We start from the raw sequence: 17,124 nt of genomic DNA, 5'->3' as shown, positions 1-17,124 counted from the left end.
CTTTATTTTTTTTTGCCTTTTTTAGGCAATTGGGGTTAAGTGACTTGCCCAGGGTCACGCAGCTAGTAAGTGTCAAGTGTTTGGTCTGAGGCCAGATTTGAACTCGGGTCCTCCTGACTTCAGGGCCGGTGCTGTATCCACTGTGCCACCTAGCTGCCCCTATTATAATCTTTTACAACCCAACTTGGGCCTTCATGTTATATACTTCCTTACCCTGACCTGTATCTGACTCTGTGAAGTGTCTGTATTGAGAGTAATTAGAACTTCACTCCTGTTTTGTAAAACTTAAATTTTTTTATAATGAGAAATAACTTCAATTTAAATATTTGTTCTTTTTCAACTTCTTGCAATGAATTCCTTTAATCATCACTCCTGCAGTTGCTAAGAAAGACTCGACATCCAGGCCTGGCTTGATTTGTGGGTGGATAGAAATTTATTTGTTGTACTGAAAAAAGGGTTATTCTGAATTTTCTAAGTTAAAGAAGCTATTGAAAGTTGAAATTGTGAGAGAAGGTGCTGGTGTTAATATCCTGGAGAATTGTTTGGCTTTAGTGGTAGGGACCACTGCTTGTTGGTTGGGAAGTAGACTGAGTAGAAAGATGTATAGTTATCACTTACCTGCTGTGATTTGGAATGATGACTCATTTTCATAATATTTCTTCCAGGAAACCACAGCTTCTGCAAGGGGTTTATGCTATGGGCTTTAACCGGCCATCTAAGATACAAGAGAATGCACTACCCATGATGCTTGCTGAACCGTATGTATCTAGACAGTTTAGTCCTTTCATAATAGAGTTTTAATTATTTCCAGTTGCAGCCTATTATCAGAAGTATGGTTTAGTGAGTATCATTTTTAAGACCATAGATTAATATCATTATGAATGTCCCTCCAGTAAGACCTGAGACTTAACATATATCTTCTGTGAAGTATTTTTAATACATCATTAACCTGAAATATTTAGCTTCTACTTTTGTTAAAACTAAAACTATTAATGAAACAAAGATATTGGTTATAGAAATATAGCGTAGCTAGAGCATGATGTAGGACTCTGTGCTATCTGTGGTAGGGAATGCAGATGATGGGTTAGGAAGCAGAGAGGAGGCATCTCAGGATTACTGGTGTCTCTTAAAGTTTGAAAATAGAGAACTGAAATGGCAGTCTAAGAAACTGTCAAAGAAAGCTTTCTCAAATTGGTAATAATAGGCAGCAGTAATACCCAAGTAGAAACCAGCACTGAACAGGACCAGACACAGCTGAGCTCTGTCACTATTACACCAGGGAAGAAAACCCAGGCATCCAGGAGGAGTCTGGGAACCCTTGAGCCTGGGCTGGCCCAAGCCACAGAGGATGAAGGACAAATGGGAGAAATGGTAAATAGAGGCAAAAATCACTTGTCAGATTATCTGACCAGCAGAGCTCAGTGTGCTCTTCTGTTGCAAGAGATGAGAGGCAGAAATATTCAAAAGGGGTCTTGGAAGAACAATCAGAAATCCCACTCCTAATTAGGTATTTGAAAGAATTCACCCTTCTCAAAGACAAAACAAACCTGTTGCTAACAAAAGTGTTGCATAATGTAACATTGGCTAAATCCCCAAATATTTCAAAAGTTTTCAGAGAAACAGAAAAAAGGAAAGAGGGGAAAATGAGAGAGGGGAATAGGTCAGGGGAGTCCCAAAGCAGAGCTCCACTTGAGTCTCTCTGATAAAGGGAAACTCCAGGTTAAAGAATCTTCATTGCCAGTAGTGGAATGCAGAAGAATGTTCTTTAGAGTAGGTTCATTGAGTTAATATTGGCTTAATCACAAGAATAATAACAGTATGAAGAATAGACAAACTTGATAATTAAAAACGACAAAGAATTGATTTTAAAACAGAATTTATCAGTATGCTATTTATAAGAAAAGCATTTAATTGCGAAATATTTAAGTGTATTTAAAAGAAAGGGTGTTAGTTTTAAAGCATCTTGGTTTGAAATACATGCCCACCCAATAATTTTGTAGTAAAATGCACAAAGAAAAACCTCACAGTCTTGCAGGAAAAAATGGCTTCTTGCTATTTCCTAATTAAGAAGTATGAAATGTTAACACCTCACTAATTACATGATAAATTCAACAAAAAAGATGAATGAGAATATCTTGTAGAGTTGAGCAAAGTATTAAAACAAGAACTAATAGATGTGGAAAGAAATTAACTCTGCAAAAGAGAAGCTATAAATATAGTTACATAAAACAACGATTCGGAGACAACATATAGAATATTAAGAATACGACTGAAATGATACCAAAAAGCAGATTTATAGCACACTTGTGAATGTGGATAAGTCGACAAGACTTGGCAGCTGATTAGATGTTAGGGTGAAGGAGAAGGAGTTGGAGATGGCTCCAAAAGCAAACTTGGGTGATTGAAATGATATCAAACGAAGTTCTGATCTCCAGAGTTAATAAGGAACTGATACATCTCTATAAGACTAATAGACTCTCCCCAGAGGAATGATTTTCTAGGAGTATAAACAGGCAATTTTTGAAGCAGGAAATACAAGGTGAAACATTCAGATTTTCAGAGAAATACAAAATCAAGGTAATCTTAAGATATGTCACCTTATCCCCACTAAAATGATCTTCCCGTCCCCCTACATAGGGGAAAAAATATTAAAAATCAGGGCCTATGGAGAAACGAGGCTTCTGCTACATTATTGGTGTGACTTTAGAGGGATGTAAAGATTTTGGAAAATAATTTTGTAATACGTACAGTAAGAAGTCCAAAAGTCCTTAATCGTAGGGCCTTAATCATTAAAAAAGAAAAAAGGACCTAGCTGTACAAAAATAATTTTATTTTTTTTTAATTTATTTTATTAATTTATCAACAATCATTTCCATATGCTTTTGAGTTTAAAATTTTTCTCCCCCTTCTTCCCCACCACCCTCCCCAAGATGGCGCACAATCTGATATAGGCTATACATTTACATTCCTATTAAACATATTTTCACATTAGTGATGTAAGTAAAAATTAAAACCAATAGGAGGAACCATCAGAAAGAGGAAACAAAATTCAACAGAAGAGAAAAAAAAAGATAGCAATTCAACTTCCATAGTTCTTTCTTTGGATGTGGATAGCTTTTTACATCATGAGGGCCCTGGAGATGTCTTAGATCCTGGTATTGCTGAGAAGGGTTAAGTTTATCAATATTAGTCATCACACAACACGGCTGTTATTGTGTACAACGTTCTCTTGGTTCTACCCACTTCACTCATCATCAGACCATACAAGTCTTTCCAGGTTTTTCTGAAGTCAGCCTGTTCATCATTTCTTATAGCACAATAGTATTCCATTACATTCATAGACCACAACTTGCTCAGCCATTCCTCAATTGATGGGCATCCTCTCAATTTCCAATTCTTTGCCACCACAAAAAGAGCTGCTATGAATATTTTTGTACGTGTGGGTCCTTTTCCCTTTTGTACGATCTCTTTGGGATATAGTCCTAGAAGTGCTATTGCTGGGTCAAAGGGTATGCACATTTTTTTATAGCCCTTTGGGCATAGTTGCAAATTGTTCTCCAAAATGGTTGGATCATTTCACAACTCCACCAACAATGCATTAGTGTTCCAATTTTTCCAGAGTTGTTTGATTACAAAAATAATTTAAAAAAAATCTACGCCAACAGTTGGAAAATGACTGAATAAATTATGGTTAATTGATTAGATAGAATATTGTAGCCCTAGATTGACATGAAATGATGCAAAGTAAATCAGCAGACGCAGAATTGTAGAGAATCGTAGACTTTGTGCTTAAAAGAAAGCCAAAGGTAACAGAACTTCAGCCAGACTTGGAAAGGGACATAGAGCCTAGGTATTTTTGTTTGTTGTCTGTTAATTTATTTGTTTCAACTTTGTTAAATATTAGGGGGTTTGTGTAAGATTTTATTTCTCGTTTTCTCTATTTGATGATTTGTCTGTTTATAAGAAAAAACTAAAAGTAAGAAATGTCATTTTGCTACAGAGTTGGTATTTAAATTTATCATCACAGCAATTCTTGAACTTAGGCTGTTAGGCGTTTTAAAAACAAAACTTATTTTTAATATTCCTGCTCTGTCATGATGTAGCCCACAGAACCTGATCGCCCAGTCTCAGTCTGGTACTGGTAAAACAGCTGCCTTCGTCCTGGCTATGCTCAGTCAAATGGAACCATTGAACAAATACCCCCAGGTAACGGTTTGGTGGGTGAGAGTTCCCTGACTAGTGCACCACTGGAGAGCCGCTGTCATTTAGTGCATTAAAAAAAACCTGGCAGGTCCTGGGAGGGAGGGGGAAGCTTCCAACTGGAATCTCAAGCCCTTCCTTTGTTTGAGCAGATTTGAACAGTTCTTTGGCTCTGAGCCTTGATTATATTAGAAAAGCTATATCTACATCTACAGCTATCTGAAAAGAGATAAGCCACCCTGTGAGTGTTTACCCAAGTCAGAGTGCCTGTGCAGAAATACCATAACACTGAGGTTGCCAGCTTACTGTGGTACAACCAAAAGAAGTGTGTTGTAATCAAAAGATGGGGGCAGGAGGAGATTTGTCCCTTGCCTTTCATTGCATTTGTTTTTGGGGTTATGGAAAAGTAAAGATCCCTCTGTCCCTGTCTGCCCAGCTCCTGAAAACAGGTGTTTGAGTGCTGCATTGAAGTAAATAGTATGAGGCTTCCCTACTAAATGTCTAAAATACCCGGAAGGGCAGCTTAGCCTGTGTGCTTTGCTTTTCAGTGTTTGTGCCTGTCACCCACTTATGAGCTGGCTCTTCAGACAGGAAAGGTGATTGAACAGATGGGCAAATTTTATCCAGAACTTAAGCTGGCTTATGCTGTCCGAGGCAACAAGTGTGAGTATCATTTTTAAAGGCTACTCAAGGGGGAGGAAGGTTGCGGGTTGGGAACATCGGACACAAATGCTGGTGAAATTCGAAGAACATTCGAGACCCACAGATGTCAGCCTTGAAAAGATGCCTTGGTCTTGAAGTGACTTATACTTTGACTGAAAGAAATCAAACTCTAAGAAATCCTCTGAGAGGGACTTCTGAAATGTTCAAAGGGTGGTCAGTAACTGAGGTGCTGCTTTTTCAGTAGAGGAGGAATTGATGTGGTTAAAGCCAGACCAAGAGTCCTGCTAGTTTTGATTTCTTTTGGACAGATGTGTTAGAATGTTCTATGGTTAGAGACAGGTATGCCCAGGGTCATTCAAAAACGTATTGTTTGGAAAGGGTTGAGGAATCCTGAACTAAAATGATACTTACCTCAAATGCCTTTCTTCAATGTAGCAGCTACACAAAGTAATTCCTTGGCTCATTGGCCTACAAAGCATAATCAGATCACACTTGTCTTCAAAAAGAATCTGGGTTGAACTAGTCAGGAAATTTTCAGTGAGCAAGGTAGAAGCTGAGCTAGTTCTGGAAGGTTGGGTAGGATTTGCCTGTGCAGGCAGGAGGAAGAGGGGCATTCTAGGCCAAAGAAATGACATTGACAGGGTCACAGACGCAGGAAGGAACAAGTGTCGTGTGGATGAAGGCTAAGGAAGAGACTGATCTGATGAGGTGGAGCGGGCCTGGCACTGGTACAGTACACAGGAGGCAGTTGTTGCAGATGGCTCTTTGGTTTTTAAAAAACATCTTTTTTTTTTCTTGCTTTCTTTTTCTTTTATTTTACCTTCATGTCAGAGAGGTACGTGACAGTAGTGGAGATAGAGCCAGTCTCGAACCGAGAAGACTTCGTACTGGCTGTATGACTCTGGGGAAATCATTTAGCCTTTTCAGGAAAGGTGCCCACTTGCACTGGGAGGAGTTTTCTCCTGAAGTTCCGTATTCTAATGACATCACAAAGCATGAGCTGATTGTGTTAACCATTCCCCTGCTCAGTAAACCTCACTGGCTTCCTGTTCACACTAAGGTCAACTATACATTCCCATGTTTGGCCCCTTTCTCCCTTCCCCTTCTTTGTTGTCCATTCCTCTCTTCCTTGCATTCTGCACATCAGTCACCAGACTGCCTTGTGGGCTGTTCGTCAAACGGTGCCTTTGCTCTGGTGTCTCCTTCCTTAATCTCCACCCTGGAGAGCCCATAATTTCTTTCAAGGCTTAGCTTTGGGATCACCTTCACAAAACCTTTTTTGATCGCCCCTAGCTGCTCATACCCTGTCTCCCAAAGCTACTTTGTATTCATCTTATCTCCTCTCATTAGAACATAAGGGCAGGGAATGTGTCACCAATCAATACGTCAGTCACATCTAATGGTATATGCAATATCCACACAATCCATACCTGTGATCTCTTACCTCTGAAAAGGAGAGAGAGAGATGCATTTTCTTAGGGCCTAGCTTGGTCGTGATAATTAGATTTTAAATTTAGTTTTGGTTTTCTGTTCTTTGCATTGAGATGGTCATTTTATGTATTGTTTTCTGTTTCTGTTTTCTTCTGCTTCTTTGAATTCTTTTGCAGTTTTCATTGATTCTTGTAGTCCAGTAACATTCTATTACAGTCCTGTAGGTGCCAGGTGTTGGTCTGAGCTTTGGGAACATAAGTACAAGCAAAAGAAAGGCCTTGCCCTCACAGAGCTTCCATTGTAGTGAGGAAAGACAGCACACAAATGGGAGCTGAAAACGTGAGGAGCGGGGAGGGGAAGCATTTGAAGGTACCTGGCCTGGGGCCATGCTTTTGGAGTCCCACAGGAACAGAGCTGGCAGCAGAATGATGTCAGGAGGCTCCCAGAAGAACTCATTGATGGGAGCTGGCCTGGTGGAGGAAGCCCAAGGCCTGAGGAAAGGTCCAGGATGAGGTAGCAGCAGAGGCCAGAGTGTCAGGAACACATCCAATCTTGGTGCATATGGAACTTTCCTCTTTTCAACTACTTGGAGCGTTTGCCTAGCAATGGAGCTTTGGGTCATTGTAGTCACTTTTTTTTCCCCTCAAGTGACATAATTCCAAATTGCTTTTCAGAATGGCTAAACTATTAAAGATTTTTCACTGTTGAATTGACAGTCTGGCAAGTAATAGGAAAAGATGAATCTGAAAGTGGTGTGCCAGGTGGCTTGGAGGCATTAAATGCTGCATCTCTGATGCAGTCATCCGGATGTGAAGTAGCTCGGGCCTCAGCTGGGATAGTGGTGGTGAAAAGGAGCATGAGGAGGGAGGATTCTCTTCGTGGGATAAGGTGTCAGCATGTGGAGGCTGGCTCCAGAGGGCAAAGGACAGCTTGGTTCTGCCTCTTGTGTTTCTGTCTGTACACTTACATGTCACCTTGCAAATCCAGCCTTCCCGTCGATGGGTTTTCCTTTTTCTTCTCTCTGGCTTTGTGGGCATACTTCTGGGGCCACATGATCATTCCATAGGACTCCAGGGAAAAACTCAAACTGTGTGGTGACCAAAAGCAATCTCATGGAGAACTTGTTTTTGCTTCAACAGTAGAAAGAGGCCAGAAGATCAGTGAGCAGATCGTAATTGGTACCCCTGGCACTGTTCTGGATTGGTGCTCCAAGCTGAAGTTCATCGACCCCAAAAAGATCAAGGTGTTCGTTCTAGATGAAGCTGACGTGATGATAGCCACCCAAGGCCATCAGGATCAGAGTATCCGCATCCAGAGGTACGAGATGCTGATGGGAATGAGGGGAGGAAATCTTCCTACAGGAAACTAACTGTGCTCCAAAACCACCGTCTCTCCCCTGGGACCTGGACACTAAGCATTTGCTGAGTCACAAGGGTGGTCACTTACTGAGAGAGGCCAGAGCAGTTCCCTGTAGCATTACAGATTGCAGATTGTATTCCTTGGGAGTATTTTAGTTGTGATATCTGTTGAAGATATAGTGACAGAATGAGTGAGACTCTTTACTCCATCTTAATCTTTATGACTGCTGCCAAAGTAAAAGGATTCATTATAAATGCAGGGATTTGTTTATTCTGTCTGGCCCACAGTTAGAGTTTCCATTAGCATTTCTTTTATGTGATTTTTTTTTTGTCCCCTTGCCCTTCCCAGCACCTTAGTCCCCTGCAACTGACAGCACAAGGCTGCCCACTTTGTCAGCCCCTGCCACAGCAGGAGGAGGCCAAAGGGTCCTGCTGGTGGCAGCTTGACCATGCCCTGAAAAAGGGGGGGGGCGCGCATGCCTTTTTGTTCCCTCGAAGCCAGTTGCCATCTTCTTGTGTTTAATAGGAGAGTAAGGTTAGTTCTGGCTTGGCCACCAGTCAGGTGGATGATCTTGAATAATAAATGCTCTGGGCTAATTTCTTCATTGATAAAGGAAATGGAGAGACTGTCCTCTATAACTTGGAAGGCCCCTTCCAGCTCTTAGCTTTTAGAATCCTGTGTGCTGAGCACTGCTGCTGCTGGCTGCCATTTTCAGCCTGCAGGGAGCTGTCCATGGTGATGCTTTCCCTGGAGGGAAAATAAACTGGACTGGCTTACACTGCATTTCATTTTTTCCTGTCGAATTTTATTCATGCCTTTTGTTTTTCCACTACTGTCATTTCTGAGATTACAGTGGTGTGTGGGGGGGGGGGGATGGGGGGGTGGGGTGTGTGGTGACCTACACCCTGGTTTTCTGCTGCTGCTGCTCAGACAGTAGAACTCTTTGTGACTAGCATAAGTCATTGTGGATAATTTGCACTCGATGACTTTTATTGCAGTTTTCATTTACATAATTGTAGTCATCATAGATACTGTTCTTCTGGTTTTGTTTTCTTCATTCTCCATAAGGTCACAAAAGTATTCACACATTTGAGTTCTTGGCATGTCATCATTTCTTACGTATAGTAATATTCCATTATATTCATAGAACACAATTTATTCAGCCATCCTTCCATGGATATCCAGTTTTGTTTCTAGTTTTTTGTTTTGTGTTTTTCCTATGACCTCTTTGGGAAATATGCCCAGCAATCCTGGGTCAAAGGATATGAATAATGTAGTGACTTGTATCATAATTCTATATGCTTTTCCAAAATGATTGGAACAGTTGTCATCTCCACCAACAATGTATTGATATGTCCGTTATCCCAAAGCCTTCTACCCCTGAAGATTTCCATCTTTTATTATCATTTTCAGTTTGATAGGTAAAAGTTCTGTTAATTCATTTGATCTTCATCACCTCCTCGTGAACAAAGAGACTGAATTATTTTTGCTCTTTTATAGATAAGGAAACCCAGATAGAAATTAAGTGACTTGTCCGAGCTCACACACCTAGCTAATCATTGTTAAATCTGGGATTGGGATTCTGATTATCCTGACTTCCTAATTCAGTATTTTCTATGTCTGAGACTTAGATGTTGCTGAGGAATTTTTCTTTTGACCTGCAGCCAGAAAATTAAAACTAGGTACTTGGAGGGTAACATAGCTTGCTTATCATCTACTTCTAATTCTATCGTCTTCGAAGCTTCTAGATACAGGCTGAGAAATAAGAAATACAATAGCGAGTTAGGACCATTCACCTACCTATAACTTTGCATCAGGATGTTGACGAGTGTGCATGGGTTTGCCTTCTAGAATGCTCCCTAAGGACTGTCAGATGCTGCTTTTCTCTGCCACCTTCGAAGACTCCGTGTGGAGGTTTGCTCAAAAGGTCGTCCCAGACCCAAACATCATCAAACTGAAGCGAGAAGAGGAAACGTTAGATACCATTAAGCAGTATTATGTTTTGTGCAATAGCCGGGATGAGAAGTTCCAGGCCCTTTGTAATCTCTATGGGGCCATCACCATCGCACAAGCCATGATCTTCTGTCACGTGAGTAGCACTCAGTAAAGCACAGGTCTAACAGGAAGCAGGAAAAAATTATGTCCCCTCCCTTTCAGCCAGGGATCTCATTGACTTGGAAAGGGGGAGATACATTTTGGGCAGAAGCAGGAAAAATGCAACTTGATTGGTCTTCATTAGTAATAGTACTTAGATTAGTATTACTTACAAAGCCTCTTACCTTTTTTTTTTTTTTGGCTAGGCAATGGGGTTAAGTGACTTGCCCAGGGTCACACAGCTAGTGTTATATGTCTGGGGCCAGATTTGAACTCAGGTCCTCTTGAATCCAGGGCTGATGCTCCATCTACTGCACCACTTAGCTGCCCCTGCCTCTTAACTTTTATTATTATTATTATTGTTGTTGTTTTTAATATAGGACTTCAAGGCATTTTTGTTTTGCTTTTTAAAGCCTCTTACTTTAATGGTGTCCTTATCTCTGATGTGGTTGCTCAGCATGCATCCACCCTACCCTGGCTGCACAGTTCTTGTTTGGGTTTCCTATCAATCCACCAAAGAGGATCCACCCAATGCACTGGAGGTCTTTCAGTGCATCTTTAGGGAAAACATCTAAATGCCCCAGTGACAAAATTTTTAAAATGTCTTCAAAGATTTCAGAGACATGACTCTTAGTTGTTTAATTCAAGGATGAAATCTTCATTTAATTTAATGATTGAAACCAGTTTCTGGTATCTTCATTTTATTAAATTCTTTTCACTCCAGACCCGCAAAACAGCTGGTTGGCTGGCAGCTGAACTATCCAAAGAAGGCCACCAGGTGGCCCTCCTGAGTGGCGAAATGATGGTGGAACAGAGAGCTGCTGTGATTGAGCGTTTCCGAGAGGGCAAGGAGAAAGTGTTGGTGACTACCAATGTGTGTGCTCGAGGTGAGAAGAGACTGCCCCATGTGGAGGCCTCGGGCTTGGGAAAGAACAGGAGGGCGGCTGTGATCCCCTTTCTAGCAAGGGCAGTTTGGGTTTTCCCAGAGCCTCAATCAGCAGCTCCCTCTGCCTTTGCAGACATGGTCTGCTGGGGGTTGGATTGCCCTCCTTGACACTGCTGAGTACATGGTCATTCCCCCCAGGCTACAGACATGATATCTGAGCCTGCAGGTGGTTTGTCTGGGGTCAGCAGCTAGATGATGCTCTTGGAATTTTCTGTTCTTGATGTCATGGAGCTCTCCTGATCTTGAGCTGTAGGAGAAGAGAACTTGATCAGCATCCTGATCCAGGGTTCTGGCTCCTAGGTTTTCCTACTTGCCTCATATTTGCTACTCATTTGCTTAAATAGCTCCAGTGTTGGCTGTGGCAAATTGATAGCATCAGGCAGTTTGAGATGGAACTCCCTCCCCTTCAGACCATCCTCCAGGTGGGTCTGGGAGAAATCCTTGAGTCCTTCAAACCAGAGAATCACTTTGGGTGAATCTGATCCTTTTTGTAATGTCCATTCAGGTCATACTATTTTATACCCATAGGTATAAAATCTTGTTTTGTGGGTACCAGCTGCTGGTGCTAGATTCTCACAGATTAGACCATGGGTGTCATGCGCTTTTTTTTGTCTGCTTTCCCCGTGTCTCCTCCATCTTCCTGCACTGTAGGTATCGATGTTGAACAGGTGTCTGTGGTTATCAACTTTGACCTGCCAGTGGACAAGGATGGGAATCCAGACAATGAGACATACCTGCATCGGATTGGGCGCACGGGACGCTTTGGCAAGCGAGGCCTGGCCGTCAACATGGTGGACAGCAAGCACAGCATGAACATTCTCAACAGGATCCAGGAACATTTCAGTGAGTGTCCCAGGGCATGTGCCCTCTGTGGCTCATTGGCTGTTAAGTGGGCAAGCCCAGGGCTCTTGGGCAAGGGCCTGGGTCTCTCCTCCTCCATCTCCCTCCTGGTTGTTAGAGAAGTAGGGATAGGAGAGAAGAGCAGGATCCGCTCTTTTGTCCCAGGGCCAAAGCCCTTACATGCGCACGTCCGGGTTGTCGTGTGGTGCTTGATGTGATGCTCAGTTGCTTCAAGGCATCATCAATCAGATGAGGAAGGAACATCTTGGCCCGGTAGCTGGATATTGCTTTTAGGTAAAGCAGAGGTTTGTAGGTTGTCCTCGTGTTGCAACAGTACCTGAAATAGACTCTCCAAGGTGGCCCTGGTTTGATTCTCTGTGGTTTAATTTCTTTGCAGATAAGAAGATAGACAGATTGGACACCGATGATCTGGATGAGATTGAGAAAATAGCCAACTGAAAAGCATTGGCTAGAGTTGACCTACACCCTCTGGATGTGCATCTCCAGCTCCATTTGGACTATTTGTTTTTCAAATTGGCATAATTCTCAGCCAGTCACCAAAAAGGACTAAGGCGGGAATACATAGAAATTACCTACCTCATTTCAAATTACGTTTGGACTTAACAAAAAAAAATTGTGCAAATAATGGGGGGAGGTAGAAAGAGAAAAAATGTTTACATAGGCTTTTATGATTAGATGTAAATGGACAGAAATTAACCTTTTGAACAAATCTATTTTAAACACAAAAAAAAGCCAATGTGTTCCCATCTTAAGATTCTACTTAAGGAACTGTCACATCTATGGATAATTTGGCTTCTAGTATCCACTGTGGTAGTGTCTGTTTCTGTTCTTTACCTGAAGGTGAGACAAGAATATCCTGGGTGCCAGCCAGTCTACAGCAAACTGCCAAGGAGACAGAACTGAGGTACCAATTGATAGAAAAGGCAGAGCCAAGAGGGGCAACCTGGACAGTTTCAAAGCCAAAAAGGATTGGGGAGAGGTCCCCGGCTGGGATGGAGCAGCTCTTTTCTCCCAGCCACCCACAGCGTGAAGAAATGGTTTGGTAATGAAAAGGACCCACTAGATCAGTAGAGGGGCTGAGCCTCGGGATGGAGGTTGGCTTCTCCAATGTGCCAGTGTCAATTCAGTAACATTATTATCATGGAATCATAGTGGCCCTATTCTAGTGCCAAGTCACTTACAGTATGTGGTCCCCAAAATGCTGAGCACCTGCAGGAAATGTCACAGGGAACTCGGGGCAAATGATCTTAGAACTGGGGCTCTCCATTGGAAGCATTGAAGGCAGCAGGCCCCTGCCTCTGTGACTTGAAGAGAGGAGACCCTAGAAGAGGGACCCAGCAGGAGGAGACTGTCTTCACCATAGCAGTTCTGAGAGCTACATGTCTTCATTGTCCTGGCAAGGTGGCCCAATTCTCCCAATGAAAATCATGTCATATATGGGACATCACTTCAGGCCTGTAATATTTGTACTGAAGATAAGGTTTCTACCGACTGTAGCAATAGAAGTGACTGGGCCAGCAAGTACAGCAAGGGGTCTATAAGTGTCCACCCTCTCCACAGGGACCTTCACTTCCCTCACTAGCCCTCTGTATCTCGTGGTGGCCATGGGTGAATTCTCATGTGTTATCTGGTTCTGAAGGTTCTCAGACCATCCCTGATGTCTTCTTGGTGACCAGATGCAAGACAGCCCCCAGCTTGGGAGGTGGTGAAGACATGGAAAGTTGTGGACAATGAGAAGTCCTGACAGGAAGATTTCTGAGGCCACTGAGTGCCTGCTCCCAAACCGAGGGTAGGGCAGCTCAGCTGCCATAATCCTTCCTTATGGCCTTGGAGAAGCAGTGATCAGCTAGCTGGAGAAAAACCTAGCCCAGAGTAGAGGTTTTCCTGGATGGTGGCGTTCCATATTCCACAGCCAAGCCCAGCTTCTCTTAGAGAAAGAAAACCCAACTTCAACAACCAGTTGGCCTATTCAAATCAGTCCTGTGGGAAGAAGTTACCTCCCATCTTTGGTTTCTTTTGCCAGCCTGGAACATGGGCTGATAGAATGTCCAATGCTCATATGAGTAGTGATGGGAACTGTGTTTGTGAAGTGGTTTGGGTAATGGGACCCTACTTATTCTTAAGCCTCTTTGTGCACCCAGTGTAATAGGTAGGAGCCAAATCGATTCTCCTTTGGGCTTCTTCCTTAGTGTTGGCTCCTTGCTTTTAGATCTCTAGAGCTATGCTGGAGAGCAAGGGGCTGGAGGGGGAGTGGGGAAATTCCTGAAGTTATGGACCTCTGGAATCTTCCTGTGGCATCACCTGTGGCTTCTTCCAACTTTGGGGGTAGATTTGTGACCTTTGGATGGAGACTGCAAAGTTTTTTAGTTCTGGTCTTTTTAGTTACCCTTGCTGAACCTCTTTTGAATTTCTGCTTTGTTTTGTTTCCTTGCTTCTTACCCCAGGCCGCTCCTCCACTTAGGAAAGCTCATGGCAGTCTTGACTTTTTTCTCTCCACAAGGGGAATTGAGCTAGGGATTATTTTACTCTTTTACAGGGGTAGGGAAGCAAAAAAGCTATAACCTATTTTGACTTAAATATTGTCTGGGAGAAGGTGAGAAGGGAGAAAATCAGGTTAACTCCCCTTCGACTGAAAGAGTTTCAGTTTGTCCTGTAGATTTCAGAATTGAGCAGGAAAACAAGAAAGCGTTCTAAAAGAAACTCTGAAGGCTGCTGGTCTCTGCCTTTGGAAAAGGTCAACTAAGAATGGGAAGCACTTTGTTACCTTCTCTTTGGCTTTATCTGGACATTGTTTTTTTCATGGCACTATTTCCCCAATTCTAAAAAGAAATCCTACCAGAACAGCAACATCCTTTCAGATATACAGTGTCTGTACTGCAGGAAAATGTGGTCTGCAGGTGTGGATGCAGCCTCCTTTGGGTTTTTTCCCTAGTGTCAGTTCCTTGCTTTCACCTCTTCAAGGCTTTGCTGAAGATTAGGGATGGGGAAGAGGAGTTATGGACCATCTCTGCTTCTGGAGAAGCCTATGGCATAAGGCAGCATATAACCTTGATGAATCCTTTGGTTATTCCCTGGGCACTTTGGCAGGAGAAGAGGCTTTGGTGTCTCCTAGCCCAGCAGACTGAGTTGGAAGAGTTGGTTTCTATTTGGGGAAGAAGCATCTTGTGCCCTTTTAGCAAAATTGCTGACCTGTCGTGGGTGTTCTAATAAGATAACAATCAGTAAAAAAATTCTGTCGTCTTTGATAACTTGGGGGTCACGTATTGATTATATGGTTAAGAAATGCTTCATTGTAGATCTACTTTCCACTTATGTTAATAGATTTTAACCAATTATGAAAATCTTGTCACTAAATTATTCGTGATCTAGTTTTCTAGTAGTGAAACTAATGAATCAGTAATAGAGTGTTTTGATCATCTTCCATGGGCCTATCGCTGTTCATGTTGTTTGGGGGACTAGAGGTGGGATACAAAAAGGACATTTGCTGTCATTCGAGCATTGAGGATCTTGTTGAAAAGACAACACCGGCATCCATGAAACAACCCGAAGAAGGACTTTTTTTTTCTTGAGTGTTCTCACCCCTCTCTGTGTCCTTTCTCCTAGCCCATGCAACCCCTGGCCAAAACCTTCCACTTTCTGGACTGTGTCTCATTCCTCATGTTTTTGGAGGTTGCTTGACTACTCTGAAATGACCGTTCCTGGTCATCCTGACATACCTATTGTTTGCAAGTCCAGGTCCTAGGCATTGAGGCAAATAATAAAATAATAAGATCGGATCAGCTTATGACCTTGTAGGAGAGGGTAGAAGATAGACACATTACCATTTTGGTCACAATTTTGGCCATATCCCTAAGGTGAAGTTACATAGGATCATAGCATTTACAGCATGAAAGCTCCTTGCAAATCACTTAAAACTTAGAGCAACACTCTTGTTTTACAGGTGAGGGAGCTTGGGACCGTAGAGAGGAATTGCCATGGCTATGGTCACCCACAAAGGAAATAGAGTTGGTATCTCTTTGGAAAATATATATGTAATGCAATAGGGGGAAAGAACTGATAATAGGCCATTCTGGATTTCTTTAATTCATATGTAAAAAGTGTGGCTGATATTTGGACCAATATTCTGCAATTAAATAGAATATAAATAAGAAGAGCAAAGCATTGTAAGGGTATTACCTTACCCAAGGCATTTAGGCTGTATTGTGTTAATTTGTTGTTCAAAGTATGACCCTATTGAGGGTGGAGAAGAACTGACTTCAAAGCAATAGGTACTTGGTGGTTGAGCGTTGTTCTCAGCATTGCTTAAACGGTTCCATTGAGATGGCCCCTATTCCAGGCTCCTGAACTAAAGCAAAGAAGCCCTATAAAGAATGCCCAGCCTTATTGGAAGGTGCAGACAAGTGATTAAGGGGGTCAGGGAATGGAGATCTCTGCAGGATGGAGTGGCTGGGTCAGCTTAGTAAGTTGGTCCAACTTGGTAGAATCTCATCTGAAAAAGGTACTGGAGTGGGAGTCTTTACTCCCTTCCCTCAACTGAAGTTGGCTGTTCCCTTGTAGTTTTCAGCACTTGACCACTCCTTTGTCCTTGATGAGAACATAGTATTTACTGGGGGGTTTTTTGTTGTTGTTGTTGTTGTTTTAAACTATGGTGATAGCTCACCTCAGGCCAGTCATATAACCTCTGGGATTGTTTCCTCATCTGTCAAATTGGGGATTCATTAGATAATCTCTAAGTCCTCCTCCAGTTTTAAATTCTTGGCCCATTTTTGCTTACTATTATTGGAATATGTATTATTTCTCTTAGACTGTAAACTTTGTGAGGGTAAAGATTGGGATATTTGTCTTTGTCCCCAATACCTAGTGCCTGGTGGCTTAATAAATACTTCAAAAATTGAACATGGATGCTATGTGGACAGGGAAGATACCAGCCTGAATGTAAACTCCAGTGTGTTTTAGGGCCTGGAGGATAATTAAGGGGGAATCAATTGTTGGACCCATTGAATGCCAGTATAAGGAATAGGGAGTCTGTGAGGGATATGAATGGCTGACGTAAAAATGTTGGGGAGCAATCTTGACCGTGGAAACTATGTGAATGGCCATCCTCAAGTCCTAAGGGGATTGCAGTCTAAGCCAGTTTTGTTGGTGAGAGCAGAGTTGGGGGCCCATTTTAGGGAGGAGCTTTGCTGAGGAAATGACCTGAGAATTTTGTTTCTTATATAAGAGCCAGGACAGACATGATTTCCTAAGAGCTCATAGATATTAAGTAGAGCAAATATAGCATGAAAGACTTGGGATTGGAAGAGTTTAGATGCTGAGATCCCATCCCAGCCTTCAGGAGGAGGAGGACTTTCCTATGGTACAGCTGAGATTCCCTCAGTTCCCATAAGACAGACCTCCTACTGGATCTAGATTGTTTTCCCCTCATCAGGTGTGACAACTCAGTGCATAGAATATCTTGGTTTAGTTGGGTATATCCAGACAGGAGGAAGAGAGGTAAAATGAGAACATGAAAGCATGAGTCTAGGGACCCACTCAGGGCCACTAACAGGTAAGTAGGCAAGGTGAATGAA

The 17,124-nt window shown here is 42.4% G+C and overlaps 1 protein-coding gene across 1 annotated transcript in view; it reads left to right on the top strand.

Annotated features, from left to right (window-relative positions):
* The window catches only part of LOC110192444 (ATP-dependent RNA helicase DDX19B-like), a 35,842-nt gene extending 19,392 nt beyond the window's left edge, over positions 1-16,450 (top strand). Inside the window, exons 5-12 of the mRNA XM_020963594.2 lie at positions 666-758; positions 4,104-4,206; positions 4,749-4,863; positions 7,434-7,611; positions 9,505-9,742; positions 10,472-10,634; positions 11,345-11,536; positions 11,931-16,450. Of these exons, the coding sequence (XP_020819253.1) occupies positions 666-758; positions 4,104-4,206; positions 4,749-4,863; positions 7,434-7,611; positions 9,505-9,742; positions 10,472-10,634; positions 11,345-11,536; positions 11,931-11,992 (1,144 nt within the window). The 3' untranslated portion in view covers positions 11,993-16,450. The remainder of the gene's footprint in view (positions 1-665; positions 759-4,103; positions 4,207-4,748; positions 4,864-7,433; positions 7,612-9,504; positions 9,743-10,471; positions 10,635-11,344; positions 11,537-11,930) is intronic.
* Positions 16,451-17,124: the final 674 nt, after the last annotated feature.

This window comes from Phascolarctos cinereus, unplaced genomic scaffold, assembly GCF_003287225.1.
Source record: "Phascolarctos cinereus isolate Bilbo 61053 unplaced genomic scaffold, phaCin_HiC Scaffold_2;HRSCAF=192, whole genome shotgun sequence".
Taxonomy (NCBI): Eukaryota; Metazoa; Chordata; class Mammalia; order Diprotodontia; family Phascolarctidae; genus Phascolarctos; species Phascolarctos cinereus.
Note: the sequence above shows the minus strand (reverse complement) of the source record. Positions and strands in the feature narration are given on the sequence as shown.